This window comes from Triturus cristatus, chromosome 7, assembly GCF_964204655.1.
Source record: "Triturus cristatus chromosome 7, aTriCri1.1, whole genome shotgun sequence".
NCBI classification, from domain to species: domain Eukaryota; kingdom Metazoa; phylum Chordata; class Amphibia; order Caudata; family Salamandridae; genus Triturus; species Triturus cristatus.
Window position 1 is genome coordinate 794,917,056 of NC_140590.1, and position 23,503 is coordinate 794,940,558.

The following is a 23,503-nucleotide window of genomic DNA, read 5'->3' on the forward strand; positions in this document are numbered from 1 at the left end:
GAACGGGTGACTGTTATCCCGGTCACAATAGAGGTGGCCACATGCAATTAGTGCCACCCGGTTTGGCTAAATACTTAATAACTAAGATATGAGACCAGATTGAAGAGAAAGTATTATTTGACATGCTGTGTTCAAATCAATGTAGAATAGATCGCAGACTGTTTGGCTTTCAGGCTAAGATGGGCAGAGTCAGCACAAGCCGATCATATGATATGACCGTGGTTGGGGCAGCCAACAGGAATGGACACTGCCCCATTTGAACCAAGGCGTCCACGCGGGCATTTGTCATATTGAACACCACAAGGAAGATGCACATCTAGGCAAACCGCTACATTTGAGGAGGTAAGGACACGAGCGAGCGACTGCGAGTGCAGCGGTTTTGAAGGAGGGGAGGGTAGCGCAGTATCCAGGTGATCACCTTAAGGGTAATAGCGGCCTCGGGAGTGAGGACTTTATAGAAGATAATTGGCTCCCGGGGCACCATCCTTCCCCTGTTTAAAATCGACCGCGGGCATCAAGATAACTCATTTAAAATATATCCCATACAGTTCTAAGGGGCGCGTGACAGATCTGTTTTTTTCCATTATTCATGCAGCACGACAAGGAAGAGGTGGTGGAGCATTGTAAAATCCCCTCGACCCGTGGAGAACAAGTGACAGTCGGGAGCCGCATGCCTATAAGGAATGCAGTACTAAGGTATGAAAATAGAATAATAGCTATTTAGCTTGAGGTATAGGGTGAAGGTGGCCACCTAGCAAATATTATGATTTCGTTCATAGGTGATGGCAATCTTTTTCACAAGCCTAATTTGAGGCGTTGAGCAGATGCAACGGTGTGGGACATAGACAAATAACTTGTTTAAAATGAGGTAGGCGCTCAATTTTCTTTTCTGAAACTGAACACACACTGTCTACATGAGATAAGAACTCATATGGAGGCTGATGTAGAAATTGTTTACTTTTTGTCATTTTAGAGATATATTGCAGTTTTAAATAGAAGCAGACCCAGGTGACTAAGATAACGGGTTTCTTAATGTGGTGAAGTTTGATTGGACTTTCTTCTTGCAAAAGGTAATTGAACTATGTCTCCCAGTCAACATTTAAATAGAGCAGGAAAGAAAAGGAAAAAGAGCCTAATGGGTTTCAGAGTGATCAGCTCTAGTGGGACCAAGGACCGGGAGACTGGAAAACAAGGGTTAACTCCCAATAAACTATGGCATGTAATATTTGGGGAGGATACTCAGAATGTACAAAGGCTTGGCCATATGTTTACACCTGCCTAAAAGCGTGAAAATTGAAAAGTATTTACACAAGACTATGATTTACTATGAATATTGTGCAATGCTTAAAGTACACTCATGAAGGGGGGAGGAATTTATGAATGCTCAATGTAGGTTATGTGCATCCTCATAATGGAATTAGGGACAATGGGTATTATTATTGTGATGTGACAAAGTATAGGATGTGTTTTTTTTTAATTACTATAGGGTAGACACTATGTATTAGATGAATATAAAAATATCTTTCTATACATGTTTGTTCTATACAGGACATAGAAGTCAGGAACAACAACAGAGAAAAACGTAAACTACGGTCTTGATAAAGATTGAATTACAATTCTAATCATCGAAACGCGTCGACGCATATTGATTAACATAATCCCAGTGGTAACTCGGTCCTGTACTTGCAAGATAAGGAGTGCACGCAGGCCGGGTGTTCAATCATTTCCCCAAAGGATATGTTCCTTTAATGACAGAATATATTGTCTAAAAACTTATTTTTTCTCTTCGGTGGCTTTTATTGTGATTGATGTTCTGTGTAAAACTGTGATTATTTTATTAATTGTTTTATATGAATTGTCTGAGAAATGTGCATAAGATTTTAATCTGTTTTAGAGAAATGTTTTTTAGATTGTGATAATTAAATAAAACATGTTTTTGTAATTTTTCAATTGAACAACTTAGTACATGATTTTGTCTTGTGGGGTGGGCTGGAAACAATGTCAGTGTGGTTAGTCCAATAGGCCATAGATAGATTTCAATCTAGCAGTGGTTCAAGTGACTATTTATTGCCAAGGGATTATCTGTTTAACTTGCGAAGAGTACCCTATTCCCTTGGTCTCAAAAAGGGGTCTCTGTTTACCACACATAAGATAAATAAGTAACAAAAATTATTTTGTTGCAAATAATATTGAATTTAAGACAGACACTGTATTAAACATTTCTGAAGACTGTGGAAGAAGTACTTGTCTTCAGATTGTCTCAATCGCACCAGATATGTTCACACTATGTTAAACATGTAGGCCCTTTTTCTCTCCACATCTTGTCCATCTGCACATCTTAAACTTCACATATTGCCTCTTCATCATCCTCTTTTCTGAATGCACATCTCCACTTTACCACCCCTAAACACACAATGCACCCACTCACTTGTAATCACTGCATTTTCTTTTACTTTCTGCTTGTCAATATTTTGATAGTGTAACTTCTTCACACACATATGCACAGACTCACAAGTGCAACTGGAATATGTGACCATTGTTCTGTGTGCTCAGCTCAGAAGCCAACGATTGGATGACTGTGTATTCTGAACAACTTTTTGGCCCACAAGGTTGGCACTGTGAGAAATCAGCACTGTCTTCAGCTCAACTCCATAGTTCTCAATTGTGGCTCACTATATATACCTGTGGGCAAAGTATGCACTATACAGGACTAATATGATGCATGAAAAAATACATAAACACAATGGCCTGGAAATAGCTAACACTCCTAGGGAATGCAATATTGGGTAAAATAAGAAAAATAAACAGGAACTTAATCGCCGACATGGAATACCATAGGTTATTTACATTAATTGTTCAGAAATGGATCAGTGTTTATGCCAGTAGACTTAAGGACATAAATATAGGGCTCGGTATCGAGCCGTTCCAATGTCCGTTTTTAACCATCATCAGACCCAGAGGGACCAGCACACTTAAAGGCCTGGGGTAATTTTTCCATTTAAAAAAAATATATGGTTGTTTCAGTAGCATATTGTGTAACTCCTCCGGTGCAATTAAGGCTTCTGTGCTGCAACTCATTAACTGATGCCATCCTCGCCGAAATAAAAACACAAATTATGACTTTCGCCAAGCACGTCTGTGAATAAGCTGCGGTCCCACTATTTGGGTCTTTTTAGCTTAACCCACCTCTCCCCAGGCAGCTGCAGGGGGCTCCACAGGGGGGTAGAAATTTGGCAGATCCCAGGCAACCTCGTTCATAAACCACTTAAAGCTCTTGCAATTGAGGTGGTTCCGCAGTTCCTTCTGTGCAGCTACATCACCTGCGGAAAGGTGCCTGTACTCAGGACGGCGCTGGTAAATGTACTCCGCATACTCATCCATCCAGACCTCAGCCACTCGCTTCAGATTCTGCAAAGGAAAGGGGTGACATAAGGTACAATCAGTGAAAGCTGTCAGGCTCCTCACTGTACAAATGTGTGCATTTTCGGACACATAAAAAAAGACTACTGATACGATTCTAGGAAAAATAAGGCCCTAGTCGAAGCATATGAATCCAAGTTATCCTGAAGTGAAATAGCACATTTTATTCAATATACATTTGAGCTACACCACAGGTAACATAAGGAAAGTAAACTACATGTCACAGAAGACGATATCAAACATTGATTGCTACCAAAATTATCTCACAGTAAAGAGTAGCACTATGATCATGATTCAGAGATGATAAAATCCAGAAGTGTGCCTAGGATCTCAACCTCTGGAATAGCTCCACTAGCCTTGGATGCCAATTTCTCCCTGGTCCCTAAGAAAAAAAACATTTACTTTCATTAAACAAATGAGCACTGGCACAACTATGTAAATAGACCTAGTCAGGATCAGCACACCTAAAACTTTGTTTGGCAGCAAGTAAAGGAAGACATGGCTTTTTGTTTTGGTGCCTAATACCATTACGTAGAACAAATTACTTTCCTTCGGTAATGCCTTATCTGGTAGAGACACTATCTAGCCGCAGATTTTTAACCTTAGAATTATCCCAAGGTGTCAGACTGGATCCAGAAATGTTTCTTGAGCAGTACCCCATCTCAAGAAAAGCCCCTAGATGGCACAATTCGGCTCTTATTGGCGTAGTTGGTGTCATAAGTGTCAGAAGCAACATGTTCAGTGCCTATGTAGGTGTCACCTCAGCGCACAGATGCCAGTTTCTTTTCACGACTTTTCACACCAGGATCGTGGAGGCACAAAGAACATTGACCGCTTGTATGAAAACTGGGCCCTGACAGGGGAAAGCCTTAACCCTAGAAATCGGTTTGCAGAGCGGTGAGGATGGATGGTTCGGTAAGGAATCTGTAGCTAGAATCGTCGAGATAAGGCGTTACCAACTTGTTCGTTTGATAGCGACTTCTAGCTGCAAATTCCTTACCTATAGATACCCAAGCAATACCTCCCCGAAGGTGTGTCTGGGGAACAAGTTCACACTTGAAAGTACCACAGGACCAAACAGGCAAAGTGTTCATCCCGAAAGACCTGACTGTCCAAGCAGAAGTGCTTGGTGAACGTGTGCAGAGACACCCATACAGCTGCCTGACAGATGTCCAGGACAGGAACTATGTGTGCTAACGCAGTGGTCAAAGCCTTAGATCTGGTGGAATGACCATGCAAACCCTCAAGGGGTTGCTTCTTGGCCAAAGCGAAGTAGATTTTAATGCAGAGCACAATCTCCATCGGGAGATGGGCCGTTTCTGCACAGACCTTCCTTTCTTGGCTTCGACATAGTTCACGAAGAGTTGGTCGTCCACCCGGAATTCTCTCATGAGGTGAAGATAGAACAACAACGCTCTTTTAGGGTCCTGATGGTGCAGTTTCTCCTCTTCCTTAAATAGATGTAGTGGAGCGTCAAAAGGTAGGCAGGTTGATGAACTGGCCTACATAAAACAAAGTGCCAACTTTCGGCAGAGAGGAAGCTCTAGTGCGAAGAACCAGCTTGTCTGAGAAGATGGTTAGGTACAGAGGCTAAGATGACAAGGCATGGGGTTTACTGACCCTCCACGCAGATGTTATCACCACGAGGAAGGCCGCCTTGATGGTAAATAGTCTGAGAGGGCAGTTATGCAGCAGCTCAAAGGGAGTGCACATCAGAAACAGAAATACAAGACTGAGGTTCTACTGAGGCATGATGAAGGTGCAAACACATGTAGGAGACCTTTTAAAAACCTATTTACAACAGGGAATTTTATGAGGCATGGCTGATCAGGCAACCACAGGAAGTTCTGAGCTGGCATAAAGATGGCACTTTAAGGGGCCCAAGGCAGAGCCCTGCTGGGCAAGAGACAGAATAAACAGAAGGACTTGAGAAAGAAGAGCAGAAAGGGGGTCAACTTGCTCCCGCAGCAGGCATATACCATCTTGGTGGAGAGACTCCTGGCTGCCAAGATATCATTGCAACTGTGGGCATAAGGTTGAAAGCTGTCAATTGTTGCCGTTCAATCTCCACGTATGAAGGCAGAGCATTGACAGGTTCTAGTAGAGACCCCCCCCTGCTGATGCGACAGAAGATCCTTCCAAAGGGGCAGTCTTATCGGAGGACTGATGGCCATGCTCAACAGCTCGGGATACCAAACTCTCCAAGCCCAGTCCGGAGCCGTAAGAATGCCTTTGCCCCAGTTGTTCCTGATCTTCTTGAAAACTCTGGGCAGGAGTGAAATAGGCGGAAAGGCGTACAGGAGGCTCCAGCGCACATAACTGCAGACATTGCACGTTCGTGATGCTGGTGAACAGATGTAATCAAGGCTCTCCCCACTGTTGAAAGAGACCTTCCACAACCTCCTAGTGGAGACGCCATTTGTAATCCACCAGTCATCTTTGGCTGAGTACGTCCGCACTGGCGTTCAGAGAGCCTGACAGGTGCTGAACCACCAGGGATATGCCCCGACATTCCAGCCATGTTCAGAGGCACAGCGCATCTGAACAGAGGGTCCATGACCTCAATCTGCCCTGTTTGCTGCAGTACCACATGGCAGTAGTGTTGTCCATATACACCTGCACTAGCCTTCCCTTGATAGAGGATGGAAAGGCTTTCAATGGCAGCCAAATTGCCCGAAGCTCCAGTAGGTTGATTCTGCCGGAGACCAGAGGTCTCTGATCTCCACCTCCCCCAGGACGCTTTCCCATTTCACGAGATATGCATCGGTTACCACGGTCAGATCTGGTTGGGGAAGAGAGAGGGGTCTGACACTGACCCAATCACAGTTTGTTAACCATCACTGTGCAGTTCCCTGCGAGATATGGGCTATGTCAAAGCGACTCCCCTGATGCTGCACCCAGTGGAACTTCAGGTCCCACAGCAGAGCCCGCATTAACCAGTGGGCATGTGTAACCAGCAGGAGGCCATGAGGCCCAGCAGCCACAGATTCAGTCTCAACAGAACCCAGGATAGAGGTTGAAGTATCGATATCATAGCCTGAATTTCCTGGACTCAGTGTTCTGGAGGATAAGCCCGAATCTGCACCGTGTCTAGAACAGCTCTGATGAAAAGGAGCGCCTGAGGAGTCAGGTGTGACTTAGGCACGTTGATAGCGAACCCCAGCAAGTTCAGGAGATCCACCGTAGTCTGGAGGTGGGAGACAACTGCCTGGGGTGAGCCTGCCTTCAACAGCCAGTCGTCAAGATAGGAAAAGACTGGGCGTGGCCAAGCAGGGACTGTAGATGGCCGCATAGCGTGTGAGCTCCGTTGCCCAAATCAGCCCCTAACCATCCTGATTGTCTTTCCGAACCACCTGGAAGCGATCCAGAGTGTCAGATCGCCAGCGGAGCCCCCCTGCTGTGGCCCAGTGTGTGGAAGACCGGCGGCGAGGCGGTGGGGGCTTCCGCGAGATCGCGGCCTGCTCACATCCCAGAAGCCGGGTCCTGTGGTCGCGGCTGAGGCCGCTGTGAAGATCCGTGCCGCTCCTCCCTTCCTGCCGCTGAAGCCAGGGCCTTAGCGGCGGCGTGGGGGCTCCCCCCCCAAACGGCTGCTGACATTGCCTTTGAGTCCTGAGCCGCCCCGGAGGGACTGTGATGCCCCCGATCCTGCGATGAGTCTGGGAGAGCTGTAAACACTCCTCGACGCGATTTATCCGGAGCGCGTCGGCTGCGGGTCCCAAAATGGCGGCGGCGCTGGGAGTGAAGGGCCCGCTTGGCGCCGCCATAGTAGCGGAGTTTAGTGATGCCTAACAACCCACCTACCTGAGGTATAGCTGACGTGCCTCAACTCACGGGACGGCTGGAGCGGTCGCGATCCTGCTTGAGGAGAGACCGCGTTGTGCAGAGTATGGGGAGCAGCCTGGTCCTGCAGTGACTCAGCAAGTATAGTCTCAAGACAGGGCCCGACCCAACTGAGGCGAACTATCAGGTGACTTACCTTGATGCTGGCGGCCTGCGGTGGGGACTCTCTTGCTCCCGTTGCGCAGTGTGCCGTGGGGACTGCCGGGCATCGGGGGCGCGCTGTGCCAGACGAAGGGTGGATGACGCCGGGTGCCTTGGGCTGCTGCAGTGGACTGTAGCTGGACGCGGTGGCGCTGTTGGCCCTGGTGTGGCATCGCTGGTGACTGCCCATCCGGAGTGGACAGTGGCTTTGTTGATGGGCCCTTTTGAGTGCGGAATCTGGCCTCAGCGCGAATCTAGTGCCTGGTAAGTGGCGCCTCGATTGTGTGGGACGCAGGTGAAGCGGAGCCTGGGCGGACCCCCGACGCACCGACCGGTGGGTACCACTTTGTCCGCTCCCCCCCCCCCCGTTGCCTACCTGGAGTTGGTTGACATCTGACGCAATGGCGGACCGCGTCAAGGGATCCGGCGCCAGGACAGCGAAGTCGGTCCAAGCGAATAAACTTGACAGATACATGGTCTCTAGGGACCTGCAGCGAGGGCACCAGCAGGAGGACGGCGAACGGGGTGGATCTGGACCTGAGGAGCAGGAACTCTCTCTTAAAGACGTCATGGAGGCAATAACGGGGGTTAAGACCTCTTTGGACTCGGTGGCTGTCGACATCAATCTTATCAGGGCCGACCTGGGGAAACTTAATGAAAAGGTGAAGCAGGTGGAGGTCACGACCGCGGGCCTGGTGAGTGACGTGGCTCAGCTGCAGAGGGAAGTCCGCGACCTGCAGGACTCCCGGAATGTCACAGACCTTAAACTGGACGACTATGAGGGCCGTCTTCGTCGCAACAACCTCCGCATCATAGGTGTTCCGGAGAAGGCAGAGGGACAGACCCCTGACCTATTTGCCGAGGACCTCATCCTCAAGCACCTACGACCCAAGGGACTCAGTAAATTCTTTGTGATCGAGCGGGCCCACAGGGTCCCGGGCGGCCGACCCAAGCCGGGCGCTCCCCCGCGGCCTATGTTGGCCCGCGTCCTCAACTATCGAGACCGCGATGTGATTCTCCAAAACTCCAGGGCCGGCACCCCCCTCCGCTATGAAAACGCGGATATCTCTTTCTTCCCGGACTTCACACAAAGGGTACAGAAGCAACGAAGACTATTTTTCTCTATCAAGCAGGTCCTCAGAGAGAAAGGCCTCAAGTACTTGATGCTGTTCCCGGCCCGCCTCCGTGTCGAGGCAGAAGGGAGAGCTTGGTTTTTTGATCGGCCTGAGGACGTGGCTGATTGGATCGAGTATCGGGACACCAAAAACACTGGGACAGGAAGAGCTGGCGGCCCTGATGACAACGCGCCGACCTGAAGGGGTGCCTCGACGAGGACAGGTTACTTCGCGGCTTGAGGGGTGGGAGGCGGGGGGTTGGGGGATGGAGGGTGGGATCCACGGTTTCCAACCTAAAACGGGACTATTGACCTAATGTTGGACATAAGTTAAAGTAACAATTATGGTGTGACATAGATGTAGACTAAGGGCATGGGCATGGAGCTCCCCGCTTTACCCCCTGGATTGTTTTTTCCTTCTTTCTTTGAACTTTCTAGGGCGACAGGCACTCTGCAAGTTGTTAATGGGCAGTTTTGAACCAAAAGGACAGGGGAGCAGGGCGGGGGGTTGTTGGGTAGGGGTTTTTTTGTTTGTTTAATTTGTTGCTATGACGATGGTGCCGTTCCTTTTCTTAATGGGTATCAATCCCACTCTCCGCAAATGCATTGATGGGGGTACAGCGTAGCAAGGAAGTTAGAATCCTAAGCTGGAATGTGAATGGGTTGGGGGACAAATTCAAATGCAGTATAGTATTGCAACAGATTCGGAGGCTGTCGCCAGATTTTGTCCTACTCGAGGAAACCCACCTCATCGGTCACACATGTAAAGCCATGCACAGATGGGGCTGTTCCATGCACACCCATTCAGGGTTTGCGTCTAATTCTAGAGGGGTGGGAATCATGCAAAAGAAATCATTCCCTTTCTTACCTGCTTCCACTCATATGGACGACCGAGGTAGATACATGGGTGTCACAGGCACATGGGAGGGAATAACCATCACCTTCATGTCAGCCTATGCCCCCGGGGGTTGCAGGCCACCACATTCTCCGACCTCAGCGCTGTGCTGTTGACATTGCCAGAGGGACATCTAGTGATCGGGGGAGACTTCAACTCAGTAGTATCAGGCACACTGGACAGATAACCCCCACATACGTTGCCACCCACCGCTCACTCTTTCTCTAGTTTTCTGGAAGCGATGGGACTTGAGGATTGCTGGAGGGCTTTTCACCCTGACAAGATCCAACACACATTCCACTCGGGTGCCCATAACAGCCTTTCGCAACTAGATTATATCATTGTCCCCGCCCCGCAGGTGACGAACATACATGAGATACGGCACTTGGCCAGAGGCATTTCCGACTACTCTCCCCTTTGGGCCCATATCGTCCTTGACGACTCCCCGGTGGGGCGCATCGCCCCAATCAACCCCTGGCACCTTAAGTGCTCTAAAATACGGACCGGTCTTATTAAATCCATCGACAATTATTTTCTGGATAATGAACACTCGGTTGACTCCCTGCAGACATTGTGGGAAGCCTTCAAAGCAGTGGTATGGGGCGAAGCCCTCTCCTTAATAGCGGGGTCCAAAAAAGACAAGCTAGCGGCGGTCTCCGATATAGAACAAGACATTTATTGTCTGGAAAATGATCTTGATCCCGACCCCTCGCCGGAGGCCCTCCACGCTCTGCAACTCCGGCTAGAGGAATACCGAGCCCTGGTCACCGACCGCGCTAAGACCCTAGGACAGTGCAAACTGGGACGGGTTTATGACTGGGGTGACAAAGCCGGGAAATAAATTGCCTGGCTAGATAAAAAGGAGTGAGCTAGCCGATTAGTTCCCGAACTAAGGAATCCTGGAGGATCCGCCATAGTGGATCCCCAAGAAATAGTTGACCACTTCGCAGCCCACTTCCGTACAGTCTACCGCTCCATAGCGCCACACGCCGAAGCGGGTTCCTCTGAACTTTTACGAGACATCTCTTTACCGGTGCTATCTGACAGTAACCGTGCTTTTATGGACAGCGCCCTTATAGCAGACGAGATTGCAACCTCAATCAGAACACTCCGCCGAGGCAAGGCCCTGGGCCCCAATGGCATCCCGATCAAACTCTACAAACTCCGCCCGGACAGACTAGCACCGCATCTGAAATCAATGTTTGAGACTAGTCTTGAGCAGGGATCACTTCCCCTGGACCAGCGAATTGCGACTATCGTTGCGATTCATAAAGGAGGGAAACCCAAAACTGATTGTGCCTCTTATAGGCCTATTTCATTGTTGAACGCTGAGCCCAAAATATTGGCTAAGGTGCTCGCTAATAGACTGATCAAGGTTATAGGTGGCCTAGTGCACCGTGACCAATCGGGGTTTATGCCGCGGCGAAATACTGCCCATAACCTTCGCAGACTGCATGGGGTCTTGGGCAGGGCGTCGACCTTGCGCGAGGACTCCATTGTGGTCTCCTTAGACGCCACAATGGCCTTTGATACACTTGAATGGCCCTATCTCTTCGCAGTGCTCACGAAATTAGGATTTGGTCCGGGCTTTAGTCAATGGGTACGATTGCTATACAGCGCCCCAATGGCTCAAGTAATTGTAAACAGGAAATCCGACTCCTTTCTACTTAGCCGAGGGACCAGTCAGGGGTGCCCCCTCTCTCCTCTATTGTTTGCCCTAGCCCTTGAGCCCCTCACGGCCTGGATCCGCAGGGATGTAATGATCCGTGGGTTGCGGTGCTCGACCGACTGGGAAGACCGAATATCCCTGTATGCGGACGATATTCTGTTATACCTCGCATCACCTAAAAGATCCCTTATTGCGTTATTTGATATCCTCGCCGTTTTTGGTAGATACTCCGGTTTGGCATCAACTGGCAGAAATCTCTCCTTTACGTCTTAAGCGGGAAGGCCCCCCCAATACCCCGAAATTGTCCCATACCAATAGTCTCAGACGGCTTCAAATATCTGGGCATTTTTATTTCACCAGACAAAACTCTCTGTTTCACCCGAAATCTTGCTCCCCCGATACAACGCCTAAAGCAGGACATTGTAAATTGGAAATCGCTTCCCCTCTCCTTACTGGGCAAAGCGGCCCTCTTCAGAATGATGTCCCTACCCCGCTTCCTCTATGTCCTTCAGAATTCGGCAGATCCAGTACCAAATTCTTACTTTCAACAAATAGAGGGACTTCAACGAGACCTCCCCTGGAATGGGAGGCCTCATATCGCTCTAAAAAAACTCACCCTCAACTGGTTTGACGGGGGGTTTGGATTACCTGACATAAGGAAATACTATTGGGCCTCACACCTAACGGCAATAAACCACAACATCTATGGGCGGCCTGACGACCCCGGGTTTGGTATGGACAGACTTCTCCTTCCTAACGGTTCCTTTACCAGGGCCCTTTACTCTAAGCCAAATAGATACCCCCTCACTGGCCCCACCAAGCACTCCGTCCATATCTGGCGCACGGCGACTGCCTCGCTGGGTTGGACCAACAAATTGACCCTGTGGGACTCCCAGAGACTCTGAGACTTGGGCAACTCACAGGGTTTTGATAAGTGGGACCTAATTGGCATTTCACACATCAGAGATTTGTGGGACAAAAATGGAATTAAGTCTTTTGACTCTCTCCAACTCCAATATTCCATGGCGGAAACAGAACGTTTTCGCTACTTGCAAATTCGCCACGCATTGCCAACAGCACTACCTCGTGATACCTCCCCACCTGACTATTCACCACTGGAGGACAGACTGCTAGATGGCTATCTGCCCGAGAGAGCCATCTCCCTAACATATAGGAAACACATTAACAATATGGATGACCCACTGATGCTACTGCAAGAGAAATGGGTGAAGGACGGTATCGAGCTTGATGATGAAAATTGGCAGACTGCAGTCTCCTCCCCCAAAACTGTCGCCATCCCGACGCGCCTCCGTCTCGTACAACTAAAAATACTACACAGAGTCTACATCACGGGGCCCCTATTGATACACATGGGTGGCTCAGCGGATGGGTATTGTAGAAAGGGATGCACCCAGATGGGTACGTTTATTCACATAATCTGGCACTGCGACCCAATACAGGCTTACTGGCGAGATATTCATAACATTATGAGCCAGGCACTGGAGCTTACTATAAGGCCTGAAGCTCCCAGATGCATCCTTAATATCTGGGAACCTACTGACCTAAACTCACATGCTATACAATGGGTCACACTGGGCTGCATGATTGCCAAAAGAAACATTGCTCAACTCTGGTGGGCAACACAAGCCCCAAGGATTGTGGATTGGGAGACGGACCTCGACTGGTGTATGCTACGTGAAAAAACAGTATATTCAGCTAGGGGCTGTCCCCGAAAGTGGTCTAGGATCTGGTCTCCTTAGAATGCATATCGTGGCTATATATGTACCCCACCATGTGATCCCGATGTGACAGTCCCCCCCTCACCATAACAACTATCATCCTCCCAAGTTTACATACCTTGATATCGCTGTGTTCCCTGTCATTGATCTGATGGAACTGTACCTATGTTGAATAAGCTGCACATGTTTAATAAAAAGAATTTATAAAAAAAAAAAAAAAAAAAATAGGAAAAGACCGGAATCCCTGATCTCCGCAGATGAGCTGCAACCATCACCATCACCTTGTTGAACACTTGAAGGGTGCTGGTAAGGCCAAAAGAGAGCACGGCGAATTGAAAGTTCTTGTGAACTGCAGGCAACGTCTGGGCAGGCAGGACAGGAATGTGAGAATATGAGTCCTGCAAGTCCAGCGCTACCCATCCAGTCCCCCGGGTCCAGAGCAGGCAGGTCTTGGGATGAAATTGAGAGGGGACAGGACAAAGGCGTCTGTCATTTTTGGGCACTAGAAAGTAGCGTGAATAGCAACCACGACCTACTTCTGACATCAGCACACTCTCTATTGCTCCATTGGCCAAGAAAGCCGCCACTTCCTGGTGGATTAAGGAGAGATGGTCTTCTGTCAGCCTGTCACAAGCAGGTAGCATGCGTGGAGGTGTAGTCATGCAGGGGACAACAATCTGGAGAACCCAGCGGTATGATGTTATTGAGCTCCAGTGGTGTACGTGATGGTATATCCTACCTCCCATTGGTTGCCCATGATGACTTAAGGATGAACTAAAGAGGTTTGGAGGCTGCGGCTGCCAAGGAGGTGATGGACTGGCCTGACCTCTGGTTGTACCACTAGGCCACACAAGGTCTGCGGGTACTGTGTCCTTGGCCACGCAGAGGCTCAGGGGGCTTGCGTGCCATGGTGGCTGGGTAGGTAAGGACATGGTTGGAAGCCCCTTCCGTGGTCATGAAAGGCAGATTGGTGTTGGCAGGGGGGCGATGGAAAGGGTCAAGGAACTGGCCGTGGCTCTGCTATCTTTGAAGAGCTCCAGCGCCGAGTCCACCTTGTCTGCGAAGAGACTGGACCAAAAGGGCATGTCCATAAGTGAGCCAGTAGTTCTCAAACAGCTGTGGTGCAGTAAGGCTACCTATGAGGAAACTGCTCTGCCTAGTGAGTCAGTCATATCCAGCCCACATCTGATCATGAACTTGGGTGCATCTCACCCGTCTGCCATAGCTTGGGAAAGTATGGCCAGTTAAGAGGCAAGTCTCTAGGTTTAGTTAAAAATGAAAAATAATTTTAAAAAAGGTGTTTACATCCTAAATGCAGGGTTCAAGCTTGGATTTTGTGCAATAGATGATTTGAGGAGATGTAAGACTGTTCTAGATCCGCAAGCAGGAAGTCCTGGCAAAGTTTGGTTTACAGTTCTCATATTAGAATGCTAGAGTGCCTTTGGCTGGCATCCAGCATCTTTCTTCATAATTGCAGTGGTTAAAGATTTCCTAGATGGAGTTGGGAAAGTGTTTTCTCCTTTTAGAAGCTTCCCCCACAGAAACTGAATGCGGAACTCTCTAAATTGATGGGTCACTTTTGACCAATGCACAAGACTGATTTACAGCACCTTTCATGGAAGGTTGCTTGTTTAGTGTCTACATCTACCAGAAGTGTGACAGGGCTTCAAGCTCTCAGCACTAACGAACCATACACAATTTTAATCCTATAATAGCTCTAAGAACATACTCTTCTAACCCTTCATTACTCCTACAAGATATTTTATGGTTTTCAAATTAAATCAGACAATTTTCCTTGCCTACTTTCTTTCCAAAGTACCCATTAGAGAGCTTGTTACATACAATCTATGTGAAGAGGGCATTGTTTGGATAAGTCTAAAGGATTGGTAAGGTCAAACATCCTTTGTCAATCTTAGGGCTATATTGCAGGACTGAATTCCTCTAAAAAGAAACATAGCCAGGTGAATAGTTTCTTGCATTGTCGTCAGTTATGAAAAATAAAAATGATCCTTACCTGGGAAGCTAGTAGCCCACTTCCGAACAGGGAAGTTAGTTACTGCTGTTCTGACGAAAATTGTCCCCCATTCCTGACATGTGAAGCTGCCACCTGGAGGTCAGACCATACTTTAGCTAAACATTATTGTGTGGGTTCTGATTCCAAGACGGAAAGTAGGTGGGTGAGGCCTATAAAACAGATTTGTCTAAAGGGTTCATTCTTCGACCCTGAAAGTGCTTTTGAGGCTGGCTGCATTTTACCTCTTAATAGCAGCCAGAAGCCAATACTGAAGACAAAAAGTTACCTAACTGTAATCCTATTCTTTCATCATTAGTGTTCTTTACTAATTCACAAAAGTCTCACCCACTCCTAGAGGTTTTTGGATCACAGATTTTGAACAGGATTCCACATAACTGTATTTTCTCTTTGTCTCAAAATATGAACTGCTAAACTTACAATGTGCTGGGCATGACGGGATAGTGCGGTTTTCGAAGATTTTTTAAAAGAACAGGGTTAATTTCTGTTCTGTCATGTGTATACTTTATTCTGGGGCACAGTTTCCTGCGTATCACTTACTTTAATGTACACTGTTTTAGAATAGTATTTTCAGCCACCTATACTGCTTGATTTGTACTTGCTGCTTTCTTGGACATGATTCTATTTATTCTGAATAGACTAGAAATAATTTTTTTATTGTGTTTAATACTGGGAGATATTTTATGAATATCAGAGAGAGACCCATAGAGAAGAAAACAATGTGGTGTCAGTGAAATAAAAAAAGATAGCACAACTATACAATATTTTTACCACAACACTTTTTTCACATATGTGCTGGACCCACACGGGCCTAGACAATAATGTCATTCACATGAAATAACGGAGCTGCAGGAGACTGCTTTGCCAATTAGAGTGATGAGGACATATCTGAGCAAGGTTGTAATAGCTTTTTAACTTCAACAGTGATGTTGGGTCTTCTTAGCAAATTTTTGTCTTCTTTCCGAAAAGAAGGAATTTTGCAAGACACAGTCCAGCATGCTACTGACTGTTTAGAGATCACCATTTCTAATCAAAATTGCTGATAAGACTGTTTAATATTTTCCTTTTTATCCATCTAATAGATTTAGGCCCAATAGCCATTAGGGTGTCGTTAGAAAATGGCCCTCTCTGAAGGGCCACCCAAATGTTGTGCCTTCCTCCTCCTCTTTTTCAACCTCGTTTTTGCTGGCCTTTGGACTTTAGCACTGTTTAGCAGTGGTAAAGAGCACACAGTGCTTGTGCTATCTCCTTAACACTTGGTACCATTGGCTCATATCCAATTGGCATATTTATTTTACTTTTAAGTCCCTGGTAGAGAGCACTAAATGTGCTCAAGGCCTGTGAATTAAATGCTACTAGTGGGCCTGTAGCACTAGTTGGGCCACCCATCTAAGTAGCCATCTAACCAGGTCTTAGGCCTGCCACTGCAGGGCCTGTGTGTGCAGTTTACTGCCACTTCGAGTTGGCATTTAAGACTACTTGCAAAGCATTAAACCACCCTTTCATTACACATAAGTCACCCCTAAGGTAGACCCTGGGTAGCCCTAAGGGCACGCTGCTCAGTAGATAAAAGGTAGAACATGTACTTTCATGTTTTACATGTCCTGATAGTGACAAATAGCTAAATTCGTTTTTCACTGCTGTGAGGCCTACTCCGCTCATAGGCTAACATTAGGAATCTCTTAAAATACCTTTAACCTGTAATTCTGGTTTACAAAAGAGTGGCTGTATCATGTTCATATATTTGGAATGGAACTAATAAATCCTCTTTACTGGTAAAGTTGGATTTAATTAGTGCTGTTTAGAAATGCCACTTTTAGTAAGTAGACATTTCCCTGCTCTTACTGCTCTCTGTGTGCCTTGCAGCCTGCCTCCAATACATGTCTGGGCGACAGATCCACTCTGTGCATTTCCTCCAGACTGCCAAAAACACAGGAGGTCTAGGTGTGGTTGAGTACTCATTTAAATATATCTGCATTCTGATGGCCCTTCCTGGTTAGGAAGGGACTCATACTTACACTTCAAACGGTAGTGGCCTGACCCTAAACAAAGGAGCGGAAACCTTCCCACAGATAGCCTGGCACACAGGACTGGGTTGAAGAGGATATTGGTGCACTTCGAAGCCATTCTTTGAAGTATCCCCCACTTCAGGGCATTTTTGGGTACAAGTACTGGGTCTCTGACCCCACCAAATCAGACTCTTCTGGGCCTACACCTGAACCTCTGTCAGAAGAACTGCTGTGCTGCTCACAGGACTCAACTGGACTACTGTTCTGGAAGACCTGTTTGTCTGTTTGTTGCCCTGCTGCCTTCTGCTCTCTGACTCTGCTGAAGGAGAACTGGACTCCGCCTTTTTCTAAGTGATTTTCAAGAGCTTGTTGGCTTGCCTCGTGTTGCTTGAGACTCAGGGAAATCAAAGACCCTATCCCTGCTCCGGACTCACTGGAAGTGGCCCAGGTACTTGCAACACGGATTTCGGGACTCCTGTCTGTGTGTAGAAGAACCGGTGCATCGACTGAGTTGAGGGAGTAAAATCTGCAGAGAGCCTCAGAACCAGTGCTTTGCCTCCAGAGATCAACGTACCGGAAAGAGTATCACCGCCGCTGCAGCTCGGAGAGATCGACGTATCCCCTTGACTGCGAGGAAGAAACCGGCGCATCGCTCGATGCCTCGCGACTCTGAGGCGCACGTCTTCAGAACTGACGCATTGTCTTCACAGCGTGGAGAAGATCGACGCATCTCGCTGTTTGCAACCAGTAAAGGTGCTTTGTTCACTGGGGCCTGCATGGCTCTTGTAACAAGCCGGCACTCCATCGTGATCGGCTAAACTTTAAATTTGCCCCAGGCCAGCGTGACCTACAGTAACCTTTTTTGCACTACAGGTTTCTAACTGCTTTACTGCATTTATTCTTCAAAATTCAATATCTGAACTTCTATATATTGGATTGTTGTTGTTTTGGTCTTGTTTTATTTGTAAAGTCATGCTTTATTTTTCTAGACCATTGTGGAGTCTTTTGTGGTGTTTTCACTGTGTTACTGTATGAGTTATTTCACAAATACTTTACACATTGCCTTCTAAGTTAAGCCTGCCTGCTCTGTGCCAAGCTGGAAGAGCGTGAGCACAGGATAACTTAGGTTGTGTTGTGACTTACACAGGATTGTGGTCCTAAGTTGGACAGTGTGCATACCTTTGCCACATGGACACCCAATTTCTAACAGATGTGCAGTGATATCATGGCCACAGAAGTTGGATTTGTAAAGAACAAGGATTAATTAAAGTTAAAATCCGAGATAATCTTAGGTACAACTTGTTCACCTGAAAAAGGTTTTTGGGCCCAGTGGAGAACCATGCCTGTATTTCTCAGCTCGTCACTGCTGGGGCACATGTCTACTCTCTGTTTCTTCATAAGTCCGAACCTGGTGTGATATACTATGCAGATAACCAACTTTAGTCTCCTGCTTCTCAAAAAAGGTAATAGGAGTTTTTCTGGTGGAAGCTCATGTTTGAAACAGGGGCAATCGCCAACTCCCAAGGCTTCTACAGCTAAAACTAGCAACAGCACTTTATGGTTAAGGCCCAACCACAATATAAAACATGAATTTTCTGGAATTGTAAAAGCGAACATTGTTCAAATGGTTCTAAATTCGGGATGACCAGCCCAAACACAGCCCCAATGGCGTTAAGGAAAGAGGCAAATACAGGCATGATAAATGTACAAAGTAGGTTAGAATGGTGCAGGTTCAGCTAAGATGAAAGCAAGAACATATTTCTGAAGAAATAAGTTACTTACCTGTAACTACAGCTATCCAGTATTGGTATCTTTCATTGATTCACTTGCTTGAAGCATTCCCCCGTTGTTCAAGTGGGAGTCCCAAGGTAATATAAATAAAGCAGTAGTAAAAAACTTCCATAGGCCATCATGGTGCCAACCATGCATTTAATAGCCTCCTTTTCTAACAACTTTGACCTATTAGTATTGTAAATGACAATACCTTTCATTATTGCAGGTTTTTTAAACACATAAATAAAAGGCATTGTCATTTACAATGCCAATAGCTCAAAATCACGCAAATGCGAGACATATTGCATTGCAAATGCTTATTTAAGTTGGTCTTGGTGCAGAACAGAAATGCAGAGCCAGTCATACTGCTAACATTACTACCAGCCCAAACTGAAGCATTCTGGGATAGAAACCTCAGACCATTTGGAAAGTAGTCTGTGGGCCACTAAAGCTCTACAATGCCATATCCGAGACACAGTGGTGGCTGGTGACATTTGAAAGTGGTGAGGTGTAAGATTGTCGCTATACTGCACTGAAAAAAAAAAAAAGAGTGGAGAAATGGAGCATTTTCAAGCAAATTTGAGGAAGCAGGAAGGTTAATAAAAGCAATACGATTGAAAGTTTCTAGAATACCACCTCGCGGGCTGGTGATGTGCCCGAAGAACAGGTCTTCGGAGATGTGTCAAGTCACCAGTCATGGCATTATATTACCTTTGTAGGTGGTAACTCGCTTGTGTGTTTTATGACAGAGTACGGTGTGCCTTTTTCAAGCATATAGCATAGGTGGCTCTCGAACATGGGAATCCAGTTTCCCAGCCCCATCTAAGAGCACCAAGGATCCCCTGGGCATCACATTTCTTCAGAGAAAAAACTTTAAAAAGCAGATACCAGATAGGCAGGGACTCCCTGATCTCGGGGGTTCCTCTGACAGGTAAGTAATCTTCCTGGCAGGTTACCAATGAAAACCTCTCTTAAATGGACACATCAGTATACAGTCTCTCTGAAATTGATAGAGAAAACAAAAATCCCAGTTAGGAGCCACCTGGCCCACCCTCTAGAACAGGGCCTGCAGCGGTCCCCCAGCTGGGTGAACTCCGAAATAGGCCATGCCCCCCACGTGACGACAAGGCCCTAAACTGGCCTATACTAGAAGTTAAAAATGCCCACCTGGGCCTTACCTGGGCTGGTGAACTGACCAAGTTAGTTCAGACATCAGCAGGCAGTCTGGCCTATTCTCTGGCAGCAACAAAAACCAGTGCTGTAAGCGGCAAGCAAGCAACTATTGCACTGTGCAGTAATCAGTGCAGGCAGGAATGATGATTCAGAGTTTTCAGACGGCCTCTGATCTGCTCTAAAATGCAGTCAGTCTAGTGATGCAGTAAAAAATGCACTCTGACTGCCACAGTTACTGCAGAGTGCAGACTCATGCGCAGGAAGCCGTCTGAGGTGGTCGAGTCTGCGCAGACTCGATTCCTGCTTCCCACCTGCCATACCCTTTCCCAACTTGTCACAGGGAGGGGTCGTACCCACGCCCTATAATGAATTGGGAAAGGGTGTGGTGACAAGCTCTCCACTCTCTCTGATTGACGTGGAGGGTTAGCGATCCCGAGCTTGTATTCAAAATGCCCGGAGCTAACTTTACCTCCACGCCATCAGGGAATGGAGACTATGCCTTGCAGCTAGGTCTCTGCTGAGCTGATGACATCACTGTCTTCAGGGCTGTGAGGTTCTCAGCCGGGCAAACATGTAGGCTAGGCTTCTTGAGCAAACAACAGGGCAGGGGAGAAAGTGAGACTAGTCAGTCATGTGACGTTCATTAACAGCAGCTATATCGGTGTGTGGGGCATACAGTGCCCCACAGCCCCGTGATCAAGTTCTAGCAGTAAGTGTTGTTAATGGCATTTTGGCAGCTGATAAATGGGTATTTTTTTATAAATGACTGAGCTGAGCATATCCAGCAATGTAACGGGGCGGAGCCCCGACGCCCTCGTAGGGAAACCACAGCTGCCGTGTCAGATGGCATAAGCAGCCACAGTGTTACCTGTTCTAGGCATTTGTAAGCTGCTCTTTGAGCATCAGTGATACTGCTCTACAGAGATTTGTCTTTTTACCTATGAACTAGACTCAGAAGGGGATTTTGCGTCCCTGCATGTCCTCGACCCCTGAGATCATACAGTGGTTGCCACCAGGACCAGCTTTGTCTTTGAAATTCACAAATGCATGCATGGCCCATCTGGTCATGTACAAAGGTATTTAGGTCGGCTCCTCTGGCGAGACACCAAATAGTCGTCTTTGGATACAGAACTGTGCTGTCTTTCCCAGTACAAACAAGGCTGATCAAATATCCATGGTAACTCTAGCAAGACTGCTCATGAAACAATGTATTGATGTCACGATCCTGTGCTGGTCATACTGACCCTACCAGAGGAAGGATAGTAAGCTCTTGTGCTCTGCATATTTATTTGTGTTCACTCACCCCAATATTACAAATTCTTTTGGTTCCAGAAGTGCAACACGCAAATCCCTACCCAGGCTTGTCAGTACTGAGGAGTCATGTGTCCATCTATTCCACAACTATGCTGTTCCAAAGCTTTTCTGTCATTGTCAGCAGCATCTTAAGGTTAAAGTAACAGCCTCGCACACAGCTCTCCTAATTCACATCGGTTCTGGTCAGCAGCTGTGCCTGCTATACGAGGCAAGCGGCTTTACAGTAATGTGTCAGTACACCTGCATCCTTATCAGCATCATCCATTATCACAACCTCGGGGTCCACAGCTGCTTAGCAAATAAGCCTTCTCCCACTCAGCAGCCTAGTGACCCACACTGCTGTCATTGTCGCCCTAGAAATTGACAGCTAAAACTGGAGGTTTCTTATGTCCCGACCCCCATCAGAGAGATGAAGAGGCTCTTCGGGCAAAAACCACTGGTTACTCTCAAGAAGAGGTTACCTACGAACCCTGGCATGGGTCTAGATCACAGCTACTTTGTGTCCATAGATTGTTGGGCACTGACTTTTTGTACTGTTTTGCCTCATGATGGGGATAGAGGCAATAGATGGAATCCTTGTGGGGATCATCAATGTGAACCCTCTTCTTCCCACAGGACTTACAAGGGCTAATCAGTCCTTTCCTGTCAGACATTATAAATATTCAGAAGGAAATAAAACCTATCTGTGAGAAATATGGAAGAACTGAGCAGAGCTCAGGGAGATTCCCTTCACACATGACGTGCGGTGAAAATCTGAGGGATTCAGCCTCTCTTGGGAAGGTTCTAGAGGGTGCTGGTTACCGATTGGTTGTTAAAGTTTGGTACTTTTTTCGAAAAGGAAGTAGATAGGCTATTAAATGCACGGTTCTCACCAAGATAGCCTATGGAAAATGTTTTGTGACTGCTTTATTTAGATTACTATGGGACTCTATGAAAGATACCCCAATAATGAATAACCTCCAAAGACCCATTCAATGTAAGACTGTTGGCTTTCGTCTATAAACATGCAAGCTTGGCTACAAGAATTTTGTAGCTCTCTGCTGCTCAGCCCCTTGATGCATCGCCCACTCTGGTCCATCAGTCAGCAGGAATCCATACAGATTTTTTGGGGGGGATCAGCTACTCTCCTGCCAGTCCAGTCCAGCTCCTTCTCTTTCACACCAGCCAGAGAAACAAGGGGCTCCAGGAGTTCAGGCTTAGCCTCAGCCTAAGGGAGGACTGACACCAACAAACGGGCCAGTAGTGTACGTCTTCTATATACAAGTATTCACAGAGTACAACTGTACATAAACACGAGCTTAGCGTGAAACTGTTATAAGAGGGTGAAGCAGAAGACAGCCAAGACATAATATTTGCAAGCCTTAAAATCAGTCATATATTTGATAATGGTGTCTAAACTAAAGGACGCAAACTGTAAATGTGAGACTCTGAAGGATTTTTGTCAAAAATATCTGGAAAGTAACCTACTTTAAGTCTCGTACTGAGATACCATATTTATCTCCCGGAGCATAGAAAAGACAAGGTCAAAGAAGGTTAGGTGAGGAGTTGGAGTCTGTAAGTGAACTAGACCAACTTCTCTTAAGCCCCTATTATGAGGCAACTGTGGAATTTTGATATGTGCGCTAACTTATGTTACCGCACATATCAAAATCCAGAGTCATGTACACCGCATGGGAAATTTGCCAGGCATATTAAAATTTGCACCCCTGTTATTCTCCCCAGATACATTTAGGCTGATTGAGACTGCTGAAATAAACCAGGGGAAACATGGCCAGTAAATAAAGATACATTCACAATTTACTTCAGAAGCACCAAAATGCGTGATTACCCATTTTCTGCATGTTTAGCAGTTGTTCCACAATGTATTTTATAAGCCGATTTTCTTTTCTACCTACTATCACTAGATGACGCTCCATTATAATGCGAAAACATACTGAGCCCTAATGGAAGCTAATCTTTTGTCAGTTTTTTCAACAGTGCTACATGTTGGAATACATCATACTATCCACTCCTACAACTGCTGCATTCCAGAGACCTTCTATAGGCAAGGTTTCTCCTCACAGTGGCTACTTTGCTAATATCTGGTTCTCCAATGCACCACCACCAGCAGCTCTTACCCTTGCCAGGCTAACTCCCGCTGGAACTTTGTAGGGAACATATTTTCTGTATATGTGGCCAACTCTGGAACAGGGGGCATCCTCCATGCGACCTCCGCACATCCATACCTGTGATTAACAGTCAATGATGTTAGTTAAAAGAAGACAGCATGATTCAAGAACAAAATCATGACCTGGTAATGCACAACTCCTGTCACTAACACAGAATCCTATTGTGACGCCTTGGCTTTTGCCCATCTAATTTCCTCAGATTTTTTGACTACCTGG

At 46.8% G+C, this 23,503-nt stretch overlaps 1 protein-coding gene across 2 annotated transcripts in view; it reads right to left on the bottom strand.

Moving 5' to 3' along the window:
* The window catches only part of GALNT10 (polypeptide N-acetylgalactosaminyltransferase 10), a 553,591-nt gene that overhangs the window by 127,401 nt on the left and 402,687 nt on the right, over window positions 1-23,503 (bottom strand). For both annotated transcript variants that reach the window (XM_085617641.1, XM_085617642.1), the window contains 2 exons: window positions 23,237-23,344; window positions 3,187-3,408 (listed from right to left, as the gene is read on the bottom strand). In XM_085617641.1, coding sequence (XP_085473767.1) covers window positions 3,187-3,408; window positions 23,237-23,344 — 330 coding nt within the window. The remainder of the gene's footprint in view (window positions 1-3,186; window positions 3,409-23,236; window positions 23,345-23,503) is intronic.